General features: G+C 39.4%; 3 protein-coding genes across 4 annotated transcripts; 2 read left to right on the top strand and 1 right to left on the bottom strand.

The window, feature by feature from the left end:
- The first annotated feature begins 834 nt into the window (after positions 1-834).
- fgf8b (fibroblast growth factor 8b) lies at positions 835-5,160 on the top strand. Its single transcript, XM_056372084.1, has 5 exons — positions 835-1,539; positions 1,637-1,673; positions 2,202-2,382; positions 3,941-4,047; positions 4,322-5,160. Exons 1-5 carry the CDS (start codon positions 1,481-1,483, stop codon positions 4,616-4,618), a joined length of 681 nt encoding a protein of 226 aa, XP_056228059.1. The 5' UTR covers positions 835-1,480; the 3' UTR covers positions 4,619-5,160.
- A 1,128-nt stretch (positions 5,161-6,288) lies between these two features.
- On the bottom strand, positions 6,289-9,704 carry dpcd (deleted in primary ciliary dyskinesia homolog (mouse)). Of its 2 annotated transcripts, none has more exons than XM_056371330.1 (6): positions 9,461-9,704; positions 8,789-8,869; positions 8,561-8,685; positions 8,291-8,424; positions 8,023-8,125; positions 6,289-7,479 (listed from the first exon to the last, which is right to left on the bottom strand). In XM_056371330.1, exons 1-6 carry the CDS (start codon positions 9,567-9,569, stop codon positions 7,375-7,377), a joined length of 657 nt encoding a protein of 218 aa, XP_056227305.1. In that variant the 5' UTR covers positions 9,570-9,704; the 3' UTR covers positions 6,289-7,374. The 2 variants fall into 2 exon arrangements, with proteins under 2 accessions (XP_056227305.1, XP_056227306.1); XM_056371331.1 differs by lacking the exon at positions 9,461-9,704 and adding an exon at positions 8,995-9,133.
- Positions 9,705-9,722: 18 nt separating this feature from the next.
- poll (polymerase (DNA directed), lambda) lies at positions 9,723-15,803 on the top strand. Its single transcript, XM_056371325.1, has 9 exons — positions 9,723-9,805; positions 10,919-11,062; positions 11,214-11,511; positions 11,709-11,826; positions 12,009-12,347; positions 12,546-12,719; positions 13,455-13,583; positions 14,227-14,395; positions 14,498-15,803. Exons 2-9 carry the CDS (start codon positions 10,948-10,950, stop codon positions 14,857-14,859), a joined length of 1,704 nt encoding a protein of 567 aa, XP_056227300.1. The 5' UTR covers positions 9,723-9,805; positions 10,919-10,947; the 3' UTR covers positions 14,860-15,803.
- Positions 15,804-15,825: the final 22 nt, after the last annotated feature.

The following is a 15,825-nucleotide window of genomic DNA, read 5'->3' as shown; positions in this document are numbered from 1 at the left end:
CAACCATCCCCTTTCTTCCCTATCAGATGAATGTGTAACAGTCATGTTCCCCTGAAGGAAACCCTGCCGCTTTGTTGTCACAAAGAATAATTACAATATAATTGCATGATATAGTGTATGAAACCATGCTGTGAAAGTAGCACACCAGGCCCAGGACACACTTTTCGAAAATCAAACCAGGATTGTGAAAAGTTATGGAAGAGTGATTGTGAGCGAGAGAGCATTTGTATCCAAGGCAAAGGCTTTAGATGTTATGTGAAAACCATTTTGTGTCATGTGTTCACATGGAATACATATTACTTACATATGTAGGATGAAAAAGTACATCAAGGTCTGTCCTGAGGGACCACCAACCAACCTCTAACCTGCAGCCAGGGAATAAGTTAATGTAACTGTAGATTTTCTTAAGTACATGCCAGGGAATTTTTCCATGTGGATGCCTGTGCTTATAGAAAAACAAGTGCACTGTGATTTTACATGTATGAAGATACTGTAATACAATGACATGTGCTGAATGAGATTAATGTTTATGACTGCGAATAAATGCTTAGTAAAACATTTTGGAAGACATATTATGTATTATATATTATGTTGTTTTAATCTAACTTGAATATTAACCCACAAATAAGCTCCTGTCTTCTTCATGTGGCTATTTTCATAGGTTGGATAATTATGTGCATTTAAATGATGAATGTTGTGTTTATGGATTTGCAAGCAAATAGTTGCAAAGCAATAGGCAAAGTGTTTTAACAAGTATTCAGTTTCAAATTGGCTCCAGCCTGAACGCTCCGCCTGCTCTCGCCGAGGATATTGACTTTCCCGCAAGTTAAAGTATTTAAATGTAGAGGGAGACAGATGCTGTATGCGGACTGGAGGCAACCACAAGAAATACACGTGTGGGAGGAAGGTTGATGTTGGAGCTTTACTATCTGCGCATCTTATAGAGAGACAGCCGTGCCACCATTGCTTTAACTGCACAGAAAACAAATAAATCCGTGCTGTCACTCATGGAATTCATTCAACATTTCTTTTTAATGTAATAACTTATTCTTAGGAAATCCCTAGTGCGCATCCTGCGTAAAGATCCGTGCGTAAAAATCTAAATCAGTGCCACTGCCGTGTGACAGAAAGTCAGAGAGGATTTATTTCGACTTGAAACGTTAATCAAGACTTTCATTGCTGAGTGGGTGATTGACACGAAGCGGATTTGGTGGAGGTGGTTTGGTGACAGCGACACTTTCTCCGGACTTTCAGTTTGGATTGGCACCGCAGCGCCTTTAAACCCTCTGGACTTTCTCATGTATCAGTAGAGTGGAGAGTGGATCCTTTACCCGCATGGGACCCTGACAGTTTCGGATCTCTTAATTGTCACGGCTATCACCTTCTATGTGTAACAAGAGGGGCATAAAACTGGGCTGAAATCCCTACCAGGAGGAACTTTATTTCCAAGAGCTTCCAGCACCGAATCAGTGGAGTATTCATGAAGCAATATTTGAACTATTACAAGATGAGGCTGAGAACATCGAGGTTAGGATATCTGTAAGTAAAGAGGTGTCAGGGTAATATAGTTGCTTGTGTTACTCATTGAATTCCAGCAACAGGTTAGAGCTATTCATTTTTTCCCTTTTTCCCTCAGGTTACTTCAGTTCACGGCGCTTTGCTTTTATGCACAGGTAACTCACATTTTCACTTCAATAAAAATCACTAATGTTGCGTAAAGTTCTGTAACTAACTAAGTAAAACTTAACAGTTATTCAGGCGCCGTGCTTAGCAGCTCATAGTCCACCGTCTCTACATCTGCAATGGGCTGCAATAACAATGAAAACATTTTATTATGAGTGCTATGGCAATTGGCATCAATTCAAACATCTTGAAAAGAGGTAAGGTCTAGCCTAAAAAGTAATTGTTAAAACACATGTGGATGGAGAAATGCTGAAATGAGAAAAAAAAAAGAAGTCAAGAAGGGGCGAAAGATCATCGATGGTAAAAGAAGAAGAAAAAAAAAGCAGGATGAATTATTTAAATATGATGAATGACATAATGAAGTGTGGGACAGCAGGGCAGGGCCCTGGCCGTTTGACTGGCAAGCTTCACAGTTGACATTAATATTTTCAGGCTTTACTAAGTTGCAAAGTAAAATTCTGCGACATTAAAAAGTGATTTCATATTTCATGACATGTGTTTCCTATATTGTCCGACAGAACTCTGTGCAGTCTCCTCCTAATTTCAAGCACCATGTCACCGAGCAGAGCCGGCTGTCGGACCGGATGAGCCGCAGGTTGACCCGAACCTACCAGCTGTACAGCCGCACCAGCGGGAAACACGTCCAGGTCCTGGCCAACAAGAGGGTCAACGCCAACGGAGACGACGGAGCAGTACACGGTAAGACGCAAATGCCAGAAGAATAAAGCCAACAGATAGGACTGTGTGTTATAATGACAAATAACATAATTAAGTATCAATTAAAGCACAGTACAATACGAAGCGGCAGCACGTGAGCAATAAAATATGCTGAATATCGCGAGAATATGTCACGAAATTAACTTTTGAGCATTTTGGTAAATGGCCTAGCTTAACCTTCCTTGAGGTGACATATATAATTACATATTTAAATACAGTTTAAGATAGAATAAAATAGCTGAGCAAAAGTTCACATATGTTATTCCATTCAGGGAAAGCACTTTTTATTGTCTCTGAAACTATGAAGCAAGTTTACTTCTTAAAGTCCGTGTGCTGTGGCCAGATCCATCAAAAAGCGATGACAGCTAAAGGCCATCGTTTCTTACATTTCAATGGCTTTAAACCTCAGGAAAACAGTAAAATACGAAACATGTTCACCTTACATACACGGGAATAGTTTGAATTCAATGGTGCGCAGTGCGGTGTTGAAAAGCAGCATAAATTATGTCGTTTTTGGCAGCCTGTTGGAAAATTATTTGAGCCAGGAGAAACAGTAGTAGAAATTGTAAACAAAGTTAGTGGCATCGGTGTTACCATCATTTATGGCCTTATGAAGGTAATTTATTTCTGTAGTGTGTTGGTGGTCTAGAAAGTCCTTGACACCTGTTATGATGGACTTCAGTAGGGACTCTCTTTTTTTTGTCTTTACTTCGAGCAGGAAAAAATTGTCTTAAAGGCAGCAGAATTCCTGTCACCAAAGGATTTTGGTGTGTCTAGCCATCTTTCCACCACAGCCACCACCATCCATCCACTGCTCTATGCCTGCTGCCTGCTTTTTGGAGGCTGATTTTATGAGGAATTTTCATTGCTTTACAACTCAATGTATGACTCAATTTATAAGGAGCGGTGAAGTCAGCATCTTCACTTTATACCTTTTCCTCTCCTTGCCTCTCCTGTGTGCTCTTTTGTCTTTTAAATTTCTCTGCTTACACCCACATTCTCACACACACACACACACACACATACACACACATAGATTCAGTCAGTAAGTCATGCACACACTGGCTTCACATCCTAAGTGGGTGTCACTCTTGTAACCGGCCCAAATCTGACCACTGCTCTGTTCTTGTGGCTGTGTCCCTGACCGCAGTATTCTCACTCTCCTTTATCCCCAGACTGAACTGCATCACAGCACAGCATTTACAGACATTCAACAACAATCACGCCGTGTGAAATCACTATCATTTGATGCTATTTTGGAAGGCTTGCGTGCTTTGTTAAAGGTGGCTGCCGGGTCATTAAATTTATTTGCTATCTTCATGATTCTGGTTCCCTGGTCATGATCTCCTCAAAGCGATTTAATGCCATTTAATGATGACATGATGTAACTCCAGTTTATTACAGTCTCGGCTGCACATAAGGAATACATTCAGAGGAAAGAAGCTCATTTGTCTCACACACTGTAACATAATAATCTGCATGTCTGCACCATGTCAGAACTGTGTCATCTCATTATTTGTGATTTGTTTTGTCTGTGCAGCTAAACTGGAAGTGGAGACGGACTCTTTTGGAAGTCGTGTTCGTATTAGAGGGGTGAAGACAGGATACTACATATGCATGAACAAGAGGGGGAAGCTGATCGGCAAGGTAATCTGGAATTCATAGTTTTGTGGCTGCCTAAGACTACAGCAACATCTTGAAGTTTGTCTGTTTCTTGGAAATGTTAGTCCAGCTTTGCAGCTTATGGTGACACATTGTTGAGACACATTTGAAGCCAGAACAAATTAGATTTTTAGATTTGTCTGAGCAGGCTTCTCAAGGTTTCAAAGGGTATTTGATTAAATGGAAAGAAAGACAATGTTTCTGCTCCTTGGAAATTGTCCAAAGTATTTCAGCTTCTCCCCCTTTCATTCTTTCGCAGCGGAAAGGACGAGGCAAAGACTGCATCTTCACTGAGATTGTTCTGGAAAACAACTACACGGCGCTTCAGAACGCCAAGTACGAGGGCTGGTATATGGCTTTCACACGCAAGGGCCGTCCGAGGAAGGCCTCCAAGACCAAGCAGCATCAGAGGGAGGCCCACTTCATGAAGCGTCTACCCAGGGGGCACTTGCTGAGTGAGAGGAGACCGTTTGATGTTCTTCCTCTCCCTGTCCCCGCGCACCCTTTCAGCAAGCGGACTAAACATTCCCATCACCAGCGCTCAGGGGGCCGCTGAGGACTGAAACCACTGAGGGAGAACTGTGGATGAACCAGCACAGAAGAACCACTACAAGAGAAAGCAAATGCTCCAAGCGAAATCAACTTTTACAGTCAAGTTCCCATACACTTTTTGCCTCATTTTGTGGACTTATTATGTAATTCTTTGTACTGGATTGTATGTAAACATTGACTATCTAATCTGCTAGTTATTTCCAATTCAGACAGACTTTAAGAAATATTTTTTTCTCTTATTAAATCAGGGGGCAATTAAAGGACTGAAGAACTCAACTACAGTGACTTTGGTTAGAAGTTAGCCAGCTCAGCAACAAAGAATGTTTAAAAGAGAAGTGAGTACAATGAAGCTAGACACGGCAGCTATCTGTGGATTTTCTTGTGGCTACAGCATCTCAGTTGACACGCTATCTTGCCTTTAGGGGGCCATTTTGGAGAATTTTAACCTGTTTTTTCTACATATATGAATATATTTTTACTGTAAAAATGTAAATTACGTCAAATGATGGAAATATTTATTGTAGAGTGTATATTAAAACCACTAAAGAATCAGTTCACATGGTGCTCGGCTTTTCTCTTGTGTGGTTGTTTTGGGATGGAAAGCTAGCGTACAATGTTGGTTGCCCTCAAAAAAACAGTTGTTTTTTTTTTCCTTCTTCTTCCTCAAGCTGGAGACCCAGATAACTGAGGGGCAATATCTGTGACAGGCTACTGAATTCAATGTGCTCAGCAAGTGAGACTCGGGCCTGAATGGCCTGAGCTATGCATTAAAAGCGATGAGGTCAGCCCACCATTTTGGCCCAAACAAAGGTTACCACCATGTAGTTGCATTTCTCACGATCGCACACCGTAACTCTCTGATCAAATGGGCCCTTTGTGAAACCTCATATAAAAGGGCATGTTATACAATAGTGGGTTCGAATAATAACACGAGGAGGGGTCAGTTATCAAAAAGAAGCCAGTCACACAGGGAGGGGTAAGAGGGATGGGGGGGAGGGGTGCAGAGAGGGAGTTGAGGGGTTGCAGAAAAAGTGTCAGGGCCTGTGTGGCAAAATGTGGCATCGGCTGAAAGAGTGGGAATGGCTGGGAAGAGGCATTCGGGAATGAAAGGGAGGCAGAAAAGAAACCCTCTTCCCAGAAGCAGTTGAGCATGACCATCAGAGGCCAAACGACAGGGGAGGAAGAAGACCCGGCTGCTCTCACAATGCATGAGCTGGATGTCCAATTTGTTAGTTGGTGTTTGCTGCCACAGGAATTTGTTTTGACAGCAGCTCAAGCTCTAAAGACTGTAAAGCATTAAGGAAAATTAGCAAAATTAAGACTTCATATAAACGCTTGGTGTTTAATGCATCTGCTAAACAGCAGAAACTTTTTTCATGTTATATCCATTTAGAATCACCACACGTCTTAAGAAAACAAACAGACAAACACTACCTAATCAAGTATGTATGAATGCATTTTTGCGTTCATTTTTAAGAATTCATGTTCCATCAAGACCCTCACAGGAATTTGCAAAACAACAGGACAGACTGCTTTTAAAATGTTTTCTTGTATTCCTGTTCTTTCCATCTGGAAGAAGACAAAGCACAATAGTGAGAGAGACCTGTGGTTTTGTCTCTGCTTTTTGCACTTGCTCTCTGGGTTTGGACAAGTGGTAAAAAATGCAAGGAATCACAAGGTTGAAACAATCTATATTTAAATGCCATTGTCTCTTTTAAACAACACCATTCTTTTTTTATCCACTGTCTAAGTATTTCTGACAGGACTTTTTCTTTTTTTAACTGAACTTTGTGAAAAAGTAGACAAATGTCACATTCTGAAGCAAGGGTCCATACATACAATTATTTTGTACATGTCATATATATACACATGCAATGAGAAAATAAAGGCTTTTTAAATCATCACCCTCTTGAGTGCCTCAGATTTTGCCAAGAATCCTATGTACACATATAATTCCGTATGCTAAAGATGTGAAATTTTATATTTGTCCCTCTTAGACAAGAATATCAAAACAATTTGGAAGACACCTCTGGAACAGTTGCTCCTATTTCTAACTTGTGTCTATGGAGTTTTAGCTGGAGACCACAAAGTCACAGTGACCCTCTGTTGTAATGGGAAACGGTAACACTAGTTTCAGTAATGGCTTTCAGGGTGGCCCACTACATGCATGGAACATAAGGGTATTCAGTTAACACAAATGGGACGTGCTTGTAACAGTGACCCCGGAACGAACAGGGATGAGGCATTGTATGTTTTGAGTGTTTTACAAGGACATCAATGAAAGGAGGATGGTAGGTTATGTGACCCCCATCAACAGGCTCCCTGGTAGGTTTGGTAACAAGGAGCAAAAAAATAGATGTTGTTGCGATACAATTATAATTTCCATACAAATACTTTATGTGAGTTGTGAAATGATTTTTCTATGAAAAATAATTTGGGAAAACACTCATGGTCCAACCACAAAGTTAATATATCTGCCTGTGAAACTGAGAAACTTGGAATATATTTGACTGAAAATGTCAAAAAAGTTAAATATCAAACATAAATAATAGGACAAATTTCAACAGTATCAACTCCAAGAAATGGACCCCAATTAGTAAACATAATAAGAAGCATTAAGCCATGGACAAGGCACTAAGAAAAGGTCTTTTGAATAAGGGATTCAGATAAATGAGAGCTCACATGTGACTGGAAAATGACGGTGTGAGGATCTGCTTTAAATGCAACGCAGAATTATTCTCTCGCTCCCACATTCACAATTCACTGACTTTTGCAGTCACCGTCCCGTCCTGCAGTGTCCTTCACTGTCTTCAGCTCCTTCAGTAGCTCCTGCTCAAGGGTTAAGATCTCTTTGGGTTTTTTGTACTGGACAAGAGAGAAGAAAAATAATTACTTCAACATTCTCCCCGTCTCCCTCCGGTAAATCCTTCACTGTAGTCATACTGAAAGACCATACAAAATACAAAGCATATAAAACTAAAAGTGCAATTATTTTGGGCAAAAATTATTATTATTGTAATGTTAAAAAAAAGCTTGACAGGTGCACAGAGGAAAAACTTGAGTACAAAATCAAGAAAAAAAACACATACATCTTGCCCTCATGATTTGCATGAAATACTTGAACACTGAACAAAGTTACACTTTTATGCACTGTCACAGTTTAAAAAGTATCTTATGCAAGTGAGGAGGATGGTTTCTTGGACATTTTCTTTGGTTTTGTAAATTAATTTTTCAGCTACTTTTGCTTAATTAATATTGCAAAGATGATACTGTTCAGGAACCTGAATTCAACATTTTAGGTAAGAACACTAGGAATCAATCTTTAATACTTGCACCTTTATATTGAAAGTATACGGTTTCATAACATAGGTTTATATTTTTTTTTTTTCATTGTAGTGTAGGACTTACGCTGACAATCAAAGTGTTGTTGGCGTGAGTAAAGCTGAGGGCAGAGCAGTCGAATGGCAGCTGACTGCGATCGAGGTCAGGAATATTGAACTTCTTATAATACCTGGGAAGACAAGGAGAAGATGTGATAGGTTTGTCTCACCACCGTAGACAAAAGTATTGTACACAGTGCCATCTATAGGGAGGACATAAGGATTACATGCAACAAGTGTACTGCACAGGAAAGATGAGATGGCCAGGGAAAACGAGTGTTCTCATGCATATTTACTTTTTGTTTGAGGTTTTTATGATGATGCATCTCTCAGATGGCTCCACAGAAACATTGAAGACATCTTTGGGATAGGGAAGGTTGCGGATTCTCCACTGAAAGCTGCTCTTTATATCTTTACGCATGAACACAGGCTGTGGAAACAAAATCATTGTTTTCTCTCAAAGGAATCAAAAAGAACTTAAACAAACCAAAGTTCACATGAGAATATGTGGAGGTTAAACTGTAATTCTAGAGTCAAAATGAGAAAAAACTGAGAAGAAAACCAACATTGGAGTAGTTCTCCTTGATCACATCGGAGTCCAAAGATGCGACAGGGCTTGCAAGTGGCTCCCCGACCTCTACCTGCCATTGGCCTTGAGCTCCAAGTGTGCTTTTATGACGCCACTTTCGTACTGAAATGTACCAAATGTTTCACAGAAACACAGAAAAACTCATTCCATGCATTGACTGATATTCATAAACTAGTAGCCCCACACAGCAAAACTTGTTGCTTACCAATGAGCTCATCTGTTTTTAAGTCATACTCTTCTGCCATTTCTTTTCCATCTGTGAAGAGGTAGTGAATCTTCCTTTTCCCTGGAGGTGGAATTCATAAACATATTTGCATATAAATTAGAACAGAAAAAAAAAATACTGGAATGTATTTAATGTAGCACAAACAAGCCATATGGTTTCAGTACTAACCCAGCCTGACGTCTTACCTTTCTTAGGATATTAAGGAGTATATTAAGAATTTCTTTTATTTTGCAACATACAATATTTAATGAAATATTGGTCAAATCAAATCAGATGCAATTGCTGTAAATAGAAACGAGCACGTATGGATAAAGGATAGTGATTCAAGGATTAGCATCAAGTGAGCAGAGATGCTAACAGGGGAGGTCAGACCAGACTTGTCGATCAGAGATCTCACAATTAAACGGATGTTTAGTTTCTTTACCTCTTCTTTACCTTCTTTACCTTCTTTAGCTCTTTTTTGAGTGCACAATTTTTCAGACATTGTGCTATAGATGAGAGATCACCACCTGTTTGTTGCCTAATAACATTAATGTTAGCTAACATTAGCAAACAGTCTGAAAAGAACTAGCTGTTAAAGTTAGGCAAATACTGATTCTGGAAAACAGTTTGTTTTGATCATTAAGGCTAGTTTTTCTTCGTTGTACTCACCGTCGTGTATCAAAGCTGTTTTCTTTGATGATTTTAAGATATTACTCCAGCTCTGCACAGCCATGTCTCTACAGATGTTTCTGTTGCATAGGACCACTTCCGTAACCATAGCAACCAAAATCAACCCCAATAAGAGGACGTATATTTAAATATATGTATATATACATACCCTTTATCTTTTTAAAACGTATCACATACATGATCTCGAACGTAGACTTTGTAGTTGTTGTATTAGTTAGCTGCAATTTTAAGCAAAACTAAACCGAACAATTGACCCGGAAGTGAAACGTTTGAATGTTGTCCGTCTGTTGTGATTTCTCTACGTATGGTTCCATCTAAACAGAGGTAAGACCCATAACATTACAGATTAATACGTTTTATGCTTAAATATGCAATAATATTCGAATGTGGGGTAATGAGTTAAAGTGTAGTGTATATATTAAGTGAAAAGAATAATCGAAACAGTCAAAACACCGACTGTTTGATGTTTCTATCGTTAGCATTAGCATAAGCTAAAGGTAGCTAGTTAAGACTAAATAACTTGAGAATACAGATGTTTTATGAAGCAGAATGAACTGTTCTGTCACAGTTACAACCCGAAACAGCTCCCACGTTTGGCTATTCCAGTGTCCAAATTGCTGGAGAAAGCTGTATCTGTACGAGAAGTGTACTAGTGTTCTGTACTACCTGTAAATTAATACAAAACATTCAGTATGGCAGATATAAAACATCTTGCTCAGTCGTGGCAGTCCCGAAGTACGTTTACTGAAGTACTGCAGGACAGTTTTGAGGTCTTTGCACTTTACTTGAGTACTCCCACTAAATGCCACGTTACTCCCACACCCCTACATTTTAGAATTCGTAATATTGTACTTTTTTCTGCACTACATCGATGTGACGGCTACAGTCACTTGTTACTATGCACATTAATAACGTACTATCACAACACATGATTATGTTATCAATTACAATGTGTTGTAAACGAGTAGTTGTATATTATATATATTGTATATATATGTATGTTTATTTTTATTGTAAATTATAATATCGATTATAATATAGCATATCGATATTATACCATTCCCAGGGAGAACTCTGTCTGCATGATGTGTACTTTTGTATTTGATATTTAAGTACATTACAATGATAATACTTCCAAACTTTCACTTAAGTAAGATTTTGAATGCACAACCTTTGAGTATTTTTACAACGCAATATTGTTACTGTGAACTTTACAGAATCAAAAGGAGTATAAAAAGAAAGAATTAGCAAGCAAAAAGTGTTTTTCTACTTGGGGGGGGGGTGTAATATTTAAAATGAGTCAGTTTTCCAGTGTGAACTCACTACATATTAGTATGCAATGCACATTTGGTAGTACACAGCAAATGTTCTAGATTTGCAGGTGGCTTTTACCCTTTAAACTTATGAATAACTTTATAATTGTGCTTCGTGCCACAGGCCACTGGTGCCCCCCTTTAACAGGCAAGATGGAGCCTCGTCATGGCATCATGAAAGCTTTCCCTAAAGTTAAAAGGGCCAGAGTACTGCAGGGAAAGGATGCACCCCCACGAAAGAAGAAACCGGATGAATGTGATGACACAGGTTGTTATTGCGTGTGCATGTGTGACACTGAGTTGAAGAAAACAGATTAAGATGTACTTATAGCCAGAGATAAATAATGTTAACACCAAAGTAGAAGCAAGGCAATGAAACACATTTGCTCATAGTAATCTGCCCCTCTCCTCTGCCTCAGGAAACACTTTTAATGGTGTCACAGTGTACATCCTGCCTGCTGGAATAGGAAATGCCAGATGCCAGATCTTTCAAAGACAAATTCAGCAGAATGGAGGACAGACGGAGAATTCACTGTGTCCCAGTGTCACTCATGTTGTTGTAGATGACAACATGGACAGTGACAGGGCTCTGCGCCTACTGAAAGTGGATTGTATGCCCTCTGGAGTCCAACTGGTGAAATGCACTTGGTTGAGCTTGTGCATCAGTGAAAAACAACTGCTGGACGTAGCCAACTACAGCCTTCTTTTACCAAAGAGGTTAATGAGCTTCTGGTTATTTTGTTGAAAAGTCTGCTTATGTCTGAAAGCCTTTCTTAATTGCATCTGTATCTCATGATCTTTTCCAGGTTGTCACATAGACTTGCACTACTTCTACTGCACAGAGACTGGCTATATATTAGAAGACTGAATGATTCATCAATATTAATGCATCTTTTTATTTTCTGTCCATTTAGGGAATCTGAGACACAACATGCAAATATTAAAGAAGAGTTGCCGGATGTCAAGCCTGCAGCAGAAACTATTGTAGAGCCAGTGTCACATCAAACTAAGGAAGGAGAGACCATAGACATGGTAGGTTGCCAGGTCTTGTGAAGAAAAGACAAACTGAATTTGTCATTTATCAGGTTTACCAGTCTTTCAGTAAGTAATCATTTGGTGCAACTGGGGACAAAAGTTAACAGATGAACACATGAAAACAACAAGTCTGTGTGTGTTGGATCGTTATTATAGTTTTATTTTAATCCTACTCATAGACAGTGCCAGTTACCAAAGAGGAACTGCGAGGAGAAGAAGATGGTGTCTCTCAGAGTGACCTGGAAGCGCTCATCACTGGCCAGCACCCCAAAGAGGAGACTCCTAGCCCCAGCCTCACCCCCAGTCCAGCCTCTTCCGATCAGAAGGCAGTCTTAGGGAAGTGGGTCTGTGCCCAGTCCTCTCAATCCAAAAGTAATAACTTCAACAAGCACATCACAGACAAACTTGAAGTGCTGGCCAAGGCCTACACCCACCAGGGGGACAAGTGGAGGGCGCTGGGCTACTCCAAGGCTGTCAACGCACTGAAGAGTTACCACAAGCCTGTTACATCATATCAAGTTATGTCGTGCAGATGCTTTTAATATTATGTTGTTGGTACTGTCAGTAATTTGAATTGTTGTTGGATATACTGTAGCAAGTACTTTTTGTTGAATGACGGATAACACTCAAGCACACAGATTGTTTTAGTGTACACTATTGGAATTATTTTGTTTATATTCCATTTTCAATGAAAACCTTTTTTCCATTTGTTTCAGGAGGCTTGTCAGATTCCAGGGATCGGAAAACGAATGGCTGACAAAATTGATGAGATCATGGAGAGCGGTCATCTCCGGAAGCTAGATCACATCGGGGAGGCTGTGCCAGTACTGGAGCTTTTCACTAACATTTGGGGTGCAGGAGCTAAAACTGCACAACTGTGGTACCAACAGGTAAGGCAAATACACGCACGCACACACACACACACACACACACACACACACATAAAAAAGACTGTTCTCAAAGGGTATTCACATCAAATCACAACTTACAACACAGTGACATAATATCTTGTAGCCAGCTCTTGACTACTCTTGTCTGATAAATCTGCTGGGCCGATATAGTGCTGATATTAGCTTATTCACTGTAAACTGGTGTGTGTCGCATGATTAAGGAGCAAGAAATTTCAGTGCAGAAATGCCAAAGAGGTAATTAAGAAACAATGTCTCCATGACGTAATTTGCACACCAGACAGCACTGATAAGTTTATTTTCAACCTCAAAATGTCTTGCTCAGTACTTACTCACAGCTCTTTAAAAACCAAATTTAAGAAAATGTTAATTAAAAGGGTTTGTTTATATTATGTGTTTGAAAATATATATGGTTATATGGTTGTTATTGGATTTGATTTTCTGAATTCTCAAATATTGAAATATCACTCTCACAAATCCAGAATCAGTCGAGCTTTTGTTTTCATGTATTTTGGAGCTTTTTCATCTGAGGCTTCTGTAAAACAATGCCTTATCAAAAGATTACAATAAAAAAAACATATATAATTTAATTGCAATTAAATGAATAACTAAGGCAAGAAGGAGATGGGAAGCAAATGTATAATATATAACATCATGTATTTTTTTAAAGGTTTTTTTGGTTTTTTTTTTTAAAGAAAAATGTTATTTGTATACCAGGGATTTCGCACTTTGGAGGACATCCGCACGAAAGCCCACCTGAGCAACACTCAGAAAATAGGACTGAAGCACTACGATGACTTTCTAGACCGTATGCCCAGAGAAGAAGCAGCAGCCATAGAGAAAGTGGTAATGCATCTTCATTTGTCACAATATCTACATGTAACATTTTGTGATGATGACTGAAATATGTTTACTTCGTTCAACACTTCAAAATGTTTACTCATACACATAGAGGTGAGATATCTCTGAAAAAGATTCTGCCTCTAACCCTCAGAAATTTGGAAGCAGTAGGCTTAAAGTAGGAAAAAGTTTGTGTCAGCTTTCCTTGACTGCTTGATAATGGGAAAACCAGACTGTATCCTCACAAAGTGGAGCATCCCAAAGGGGAAAACTAACTCTTAAACTTGCTGCATCTTAAGTTAGCCAGATACCTGTTCGCTCCAGAGCGTTGCATACAACGCTAGTTGTTTTCAGATAGTATTACTTGGATTTTCTTTTTCCTTCAAAGCTGCCAAATAGAAAGTGCACAGGAGACAGATGACTAAAGCATGTGTACTCCCTCAGGCTTGTCAAAATAAAATGTGATGCTTTAGTGAGCCTACCTCCCAGTATTTGGCTGGGAACAGGTAAAAGCTTACTTGTTCGCCAGTGGAAGGGACACAGTAAAAAAGAGAGAACATTCAATTTAAACACTGTTATTGAGAGTCCAAAGATTAAATAGATAGATTACAGCTTCTATTTTGTGTCTTTTTTTTCTGGGTATGTGCAGGTGAGGGATGCCACCCAGGCTATAGACCCAGGCCTGGTGGCTATGACGTGTGGCTCCTACCGTCGGGGAAAAGCCACATGTGGAGATGTTGATGTACTTATATCTCACCCTGACGGCAGGTCCCACAAGGGCATCTTCCGCAAAGTGTTAGAGATCCTCCATGACAGTGGTAAGCTCCATCTTTTTTAGGTGGAACAGATTTTCTCATGTCTTACTAGGTTTGTTTTCCCTGAGAGAAACTGGAGAAAAAAACAACTGTTTTTTATCAAAGGGTTTCTGACAGATGACCTGGTGAGCCACGAGGAGAATGGAGAACAGAAGAAATACATGGGTGTGTGCCGCTTGCCAGGACCCGGCCAACGCCATCGCAGGCTGGACATCATCGTAGTGCCCTACAACGAGTTTGCCTGTGCTCTCATGTATTTCACCGGGTCAGCACACTTTAACCGCTCAATGAGAGCACTGGCAAAGACAAAAAACATGAGTTTATCAGAGCACTCGCTAAACGAAGCTGTGGTGCGTCAGGGAAACTTGAAGGTATATGGCGGCACTCCACTTACTACACTAAGAGAGGAGGATGTTTTTAGTCTTTTAGGCGTACCATACAGGAAGCCTCATGAAAGGGACTGGTGAAGATTTATCAATCACAATGCCATGCCTGGCTTTATAGAAAAATCATGATGATGAATGATGAAATGGGGAAAAAGCAATTATGCTCAAATAACTAATTTTAAGGATGTGTTACTGCTCCACTGATCACATAAGAAACCTGTTTGACTTGAATGCTATTTTTATTATACAGATAAAATGTTGGGTTAACTCAAATCTCAAAAACAGTATATCTTCTTACTTTCTCTTAGCAGTGTCTGTTCCTCCAGCTTTTTTAAGCTGTACATGCTGAGGTTTTCAAGTTATCCACCTCTGAAACTTTTACTGCAATATATATTACACAATATAAAACAATTAATGTAATTTTGTTGTCGTTTCCGGAGCCTTTGACTTTTATTTTTTATGGTCGGTTTATGGATTAAGCTGAGTAACTAGGAACATTGTAAAAAGATATATTATAAATATCAGTTTTGTGATAAATAAATAATAAATTTCATCATTATCAGTCATACAAAGTATGCAGCAAAAGTTTCAAAGATGGATATCTCCAAAGCTCAGCAGGTAAATCTAAAACTATCTGCAGGACTAGATACCATCAGAGGAAAGTGAAAAAATATGGTTTGGCAAGTCGAGTGAACTCACCCCTTAAAGACATTTTAATATAGGAAGTGACATCATCATCCTTGTGAACGCCCACAAGAGGTTAAATACCTGGGTCTCCACACCAGAAAGTAGGACCAGTCCTAGCCTGGTCAGATGCGTACACGAACTGATGAAGCCTCTTGGATGAGAGGTGAAACGTCTTCACAGACAAATAACCTAGTCCAGTTGTTTTCGATTTAAAAAAACTCCTTTAGGATACTATGACCTGGACAAATGAGAATATACACAGGCTTAATATAGGAAGTGCTTGATATAGTATATTTTATGACAGACAAATAATGATAATAAAACATGTTGAAAGGTAATAGCAGATCTCTTCCTGTGTCA

This window comes from Seriola aureovittata, chromosome 3 (genome assembly GCF_021018895.1).
Source record: "Seriola aureovittata isolate HTS-2021-v1 ecotype China chromosome 3, ASM2101889v1, whole genome shotgun sequence".
Taxonomy (NCBI): domain Eukaryota; kingdom Metazoa; phylum Chordata; class Actinopteri; order Carangiformes; family Carangidae; genus Seriola; species Seriola aureovittata.
The sequence above is the reverse complement of the archived record's forward strand: the minus strand, read 5'-3'. Positions and strand labels throughout refer to the sequence as shown.

Excerpts from the sequence above, each read along its gene's own strand:
- fgf8b (XM_056372084.1), top strand. The coding sequence starts at position 1,481 with ATGAAGCAATATTTGAACTATTACAAGATGAGGCTGAGAACATCGAGG. Across the intron at positions 1,540-1,636 it reads ACATCGAGGTTAGGATATCT|GTTACTTCAGTTCACGGCGC; the intron begins GTAAGTAAAGAG and ends TTTTTCCCTCAG. Across the intron at positions 1,674-2,201 it reads CGCTTTGCTTTTATGCACAG|AACTCTGTGCAGTCTCCTCC; the intron begins GTAACTCACATT and ends ATTGTCCGACAG.
- poll (XM_056371325.1), top strand. The coding sequence starts at position 10,948 with ATGGAGCCTCGTCATGGCATCATGAAAGCTTTCCCTAAAGTTAAAAGG. Across the intron at positions 11,827-12,008 it reads AAGGAGAGACCATAGACATG|ACAGTGCCAGTTACCAAAGA; the intron begins GTAGGTTGCCAG and ends TCCTACTCATAG. Across the intron at positions 13,584-14,226 it reads CAGCAGCCATAGAGAAAGTG|GTGAGGGATGCCACCCAGGC; the intron begins GTAATGCATCTT and ends GGGTATGTGCAG.
- dpcd (XM_056371330.1), bottom strand. The coding sequence starts at position 9,569 with ATGGTTACGGAAGTGGTCCTATGCAACAGAAACATCTGTAGAGACATG. Across the intron at positions 8,425-8,560 it reads TCAAGGAGAACTACTCCAAT|CCTGTGTTCATGCGTAAAGA; the intron begins GTTGGTTTTCTT and ends TTGTTTCCACAG. Across the intron at positions 7,480-8,022 it reads ACAACACTTTGATTGTCAGC|TACAAAAAACCCAAAGAGAT; the intron begins GTAAGTCCTACA and ends TCTCTTGTCCAG.